At 35.4% G+C, this 3,971-nt stretch overlaps 1 protein-coding gene across 2 annotated transcripts in view; it reads right to left on the bottom strand.

The window, feature by feature from the left end:
* LOC107754143 (LIM and calponin homology domains-containing protein 1-like) overlaps positions 1-3,971 on the bottom strand; it is a 56,997-nt gene that overhangs the window by 36,920 nt on the left and 16,106 nt on the right. For both annotated transcript variants that reach the window (XM_016570473.1, XM_016570474.1), the window contains exons 3-7: positions 3,588-3,657; positions 2,993-3,099; positions 2,068-2,098; positions 1,855-1,965; positions 1,541-1,742 (exon numbers count right to left, since the gene is read on the bottom strand). In XM_016570473.1, the coding sequence (XP_016425959.1) occupies positions 1,541-1,742; positions 1,855-1,965; positions 2,068-2,098; positions 2,993-3,099; positions 3,588-3,657 (521 nt within the window). The remainder of the gene's footprint in view (positions 1-1,540; positions 1,743-1,854; positions 1,966-2,067; positions 2,099-2,992; positions 3,100-3,587; positions 3,658-3,971) is intronic.

Here is a 3,971-nt window from a genome sequence, read left to right as displayed (position 1 = left end):
TTGTTTGTCGTTTCTCTGATCACAAATGCAGACATGGTTTTATGTTTACGCAGCGTGATGCAACGCAATGCGTAAAAAGACAGTATAAGTCATTATTATCAGTAATTATGTCCCCACTGGATGCAACAAATGCCTCGTTTATAATGTGTTTTACTGGTTTTGTCTTGTCGCGCCAGGAGACGGCATCACAGTATGGTAAGGGGCGTAACATTTCCGTCACATGCTTGAGGTATTCGGCCAATCACAATGCACTGCATAGCTGGCCAATCAGAGCACACCTCGCTTTTCAGACCGATGAGCTTTGTAAAAATCGACGCGTTTCATAAAGGCGGGGCATAGAGGAGAAACAATAATGTACAGTATGTGGAAAATAATGTGTTTTTTTAACCTTAAACCGCATAAACACATTTCATTACACAAAATAATGTTCTTTTTAGCAACGTCATATGACCCCTTTAACATCAACATGCCAAAAGCTTCTTGCTGTACTGTACTTCCATTGTCACACAGTTAAATAAAATGGGACAAAAGTGTCCACAGCAGAAAAAAAATGGTGAGCTCAATTTCATTCATTTTTTATTGTAATTGTATTCATTTTATTAAATTGTTTTTTATTAAAACAAAAACACACAATAAACAACTGTATAATGGTACTAAGATGCGAATTGCAACAGATTTTTCTTTAGTAGATGATTTGTATATCTTTGGTTTTATTATTTCATTTTATTTTATTTTCACCTTAATCATAATTAAACTTGTTGGCTTAAATAAAAACTTTGTGTTATATAGTAACCAAGAATAGCTAAAAATTCACTTATTGTCAAAAGGTTGCTGATTCCTGTTTCAAAAACAAAACAATTGGAATAAAACTGCTGCCTTATCTTTAAACTGAAAATCACATACACACACACGATTTAGAAGCTCCTTGGTCTTTTATGTTTTTTTTTCAGTCACTGTTTTGAGTCTGTCCATGTCTGGATTTACTAATCAGATACAGCTCATGTCGTGCCTCTCACACACTCATGGATGAGTGTTTAAATGTCTGTCCAGTACAACAGCTGCAATCTCACACCCCCACTGCACATATGTGGGAATGTATTATTCTTCCTTTGAGTCCGGAGTTCATGATTGTGTGCCGAGTGTGTTTTTACCCCCAGCTGCTCTTGCATGAAGATTTGCTGACAGGACAGACATGGAGAGTCTGACGTAAGTGTGTATGTGTGTGTGTGTGTGTGTGTGCGCATAAGATATAAGAATCATGTGCGAAATTATATTTTCAATGCTTTGACTATTCAATATCTCAAACAGTAAAAAAAAAATGCATATAACAAAATTATACTCTGCCATTTTAAAGTATTGTGTCATCTCCTAATCTCACCAAGGCTGTATTTATTTGACCAAAAATACAGCAAAAACAGTACTATTGTGATATATTATTACACAATTACAGACAATTAGTATTTCATGACTACTGAAAATATTTCCTGACTTAACATGATCTAGCATGACGACAAAAAATAAATAGAAGAGTAAGTCATACCATCACTGTTGCAGCGAATAACTGTGTCTGGGGAGGGTGTGTTCTGTGATCGTGAGCCAAATGAGTCGAGACTGTCAAACGAATCATCACGGCCATGCCTCGGAGGAGACAGCGAATCAGAGCGCTCTGATTCCCAGCTGTCAATGTAACCGCTGTCCCTTATACTGCGCTTAGGGGAGTCTAAATCTTCATTTACACACTCCTGCACACCAAATGTACATAAAAAAAGAGAATGAAAATCATAATAGTGTATCGATTATTTTATTTATCAGGCTGTTTTAAAGGTTTAATGTTCTTGACAAGATCTGATTTACCTTTCGCATCATGGAAAGAAGCCCCTCAAACTCTTTCAGGTCGAGTGTGGGGCCGTTATATGTTGCACAGCTGTTAGCAGCTTTACCAAGCCAGTATATGGTTATGAGCACCTAATCATTCAAAAACACAGAGGAGAATTTAAAACAATCAGCAAAAATGTAAATCAAACAAACTGACATGCAAAGATTATGAAAATTGTTCAGTGTACTTACATTCTTCAGCTTTCTACTGCAGTCAGAGCCCCTACAGCAGAAAAAGAGAGAGAGAAAACAGCAGTTTTCTATCTAAGCAAAAGATATATACTACCATTGAAAAGTTTGGGGTTGGTAAGATTTGTTAAAGTTTTTGAAAGAAGCCTCTTATGCTCACCAAAGCTGCATTTATTTGATAAATACAGTAATACTGTGAAATATTACTACAATTTAAAACAAGTGTTTTCTATTTCAATATATTTTTTGAATGTAATTTATTCCTGTGATGCAAAGCTGAATTTTCAGCAGCCGTTTTCCAGTCTTCAGTGTCACGTGATCCTTCAGAAATCATTCTAATGATGCTCAAGGATAAATTCTTATTATTGTAAATGTACATAACAGTTGTGCTGTTTAATTTTTTTTGTGAAAACTGATAAATTTTTTCAGGATTCTTTGATAAATAGAAAGTTCAAAAGAACAGTTTTTTTTGTAACAATGTAAGTCTTTGCCAATGTAAAACTAACTTTTGCTCAATTTAATAAATCCTTTCTGAATGTTACATCTTAAATTGTAAACATCTTACTGACTCCAAACTTTTGAACGGTAGTGTAAGATCATCTAATACCTACTACTTGAATAGAGATTTACCAAAATTCTCAAAAAAAAACTGCTGGTTTAGCTTATGTTTCAGTTAAACAATTCAAATCACCAATTAAAACAAAAATATAGCGTCTTTTGCAAAAACAGCTTGTTTTCAGATTGGTTAGTTAATGTAAATCTATGCTCTTAGAGGAAAAAGATGAGCTGCTGTGATTGACTAAAAGGCAAGATGTCCTATAGCCACCAAATTAATTGTTATTATTTATCCCATTTATTTTTCTGCACATAATCAGTCTCCTGCTCCTCCTTATACCATCTGTTCACGCATACACAAACACACACATACGTTAAGTTTGCTCGTATCGACGTATCCTGCAGGTCTCCGGGATCGAACAACTGTGATCCCTTCAATCCCAGCTCTTCGCATCCTCTCAGAAACATGGTCAGATTATCCTGATGAGAAGAAATATTATATTATTACATATTATGCACCTGCTGCCCACTATATGTGGCAATTACAGGCCACATGTATACACAGTTTGAGCCGCATGTTATCAATCCAGAGTAAGGAAAATAATCTCATTATTTGAAGAACAGTCATCTAAAGTTATGTAGAATGTGTTTTAGGCAGTTTTCTTCTACTTTTGCAAGGGGCACAAAATAGCATGTCATGACACTTATGATAAAGACTGCTTTTGAGCTATAACTATAAACAACTGATAAGCTTCACTTGATTCTCTCATTAGGGCTGTACTTATCTGAAATTAGGACAGCATAAACATAAAATAACTACCACACACACAGATACACGCACAAACTGGGACAGTACTGGATTTGTTCTGAGACAGCAGTGTTGAGACTGGCCTGACACAAACAGGCACAGAACAACACAAGCACATGGAAAACAAACGAACAAACAAACACACACTAACCACACTCACCAGCCCTGCAATGGGTGTTGGAAGTCTATTGATCTTTTTCACAAGGCCTGGTTTGATTGAACTCAGCAACCTAATACATCACATGATGAGAGAGAGGGAGAGAGAGAGAAAGAGATTACATTAGAGTACCATAATATGAGGGTTGACTCATAACATCATTAAAATGACTCATGGCCCCGCAAAAAAGGTTTTAGTGATTTATTTTAATTCCTCTTTTTCTTTCCATTTACATACATTTTTCATTAAGAAAAAAAAATTATATATATACAGTGGGTACGGAAAGTATTCAGACCCCCTTAAATTTTTCACTCTTTGTTATATTGCAGCCATTTGCTAAAATCATTTAAGTTAATTTTTTTTCCTCATTAATGTACACACAGCACC

This window comes from Sinocyclocheilus rhinocerous, unplaced genomic scaffold, assembly GCF_001515625.1.
Source record: "Sinocyclocheilus rhinocerous isolate Xijiao unplaced genomic scaffold, SAMN03320098_v1.1 scaffold681, whole genome shotgun sequence".
In the NCBI taxonomy this organism is placed as follows: Eukaryota; Metazoa; Chordata; class Actinopteri; order Cypriniformes; family Cyprinidae; genus Sinocyclocheilus; species Sinocyclocheilus rhinocerous.
This window is presented reverse-complemented; position numbering and strand designations above follow the sequence as displayed.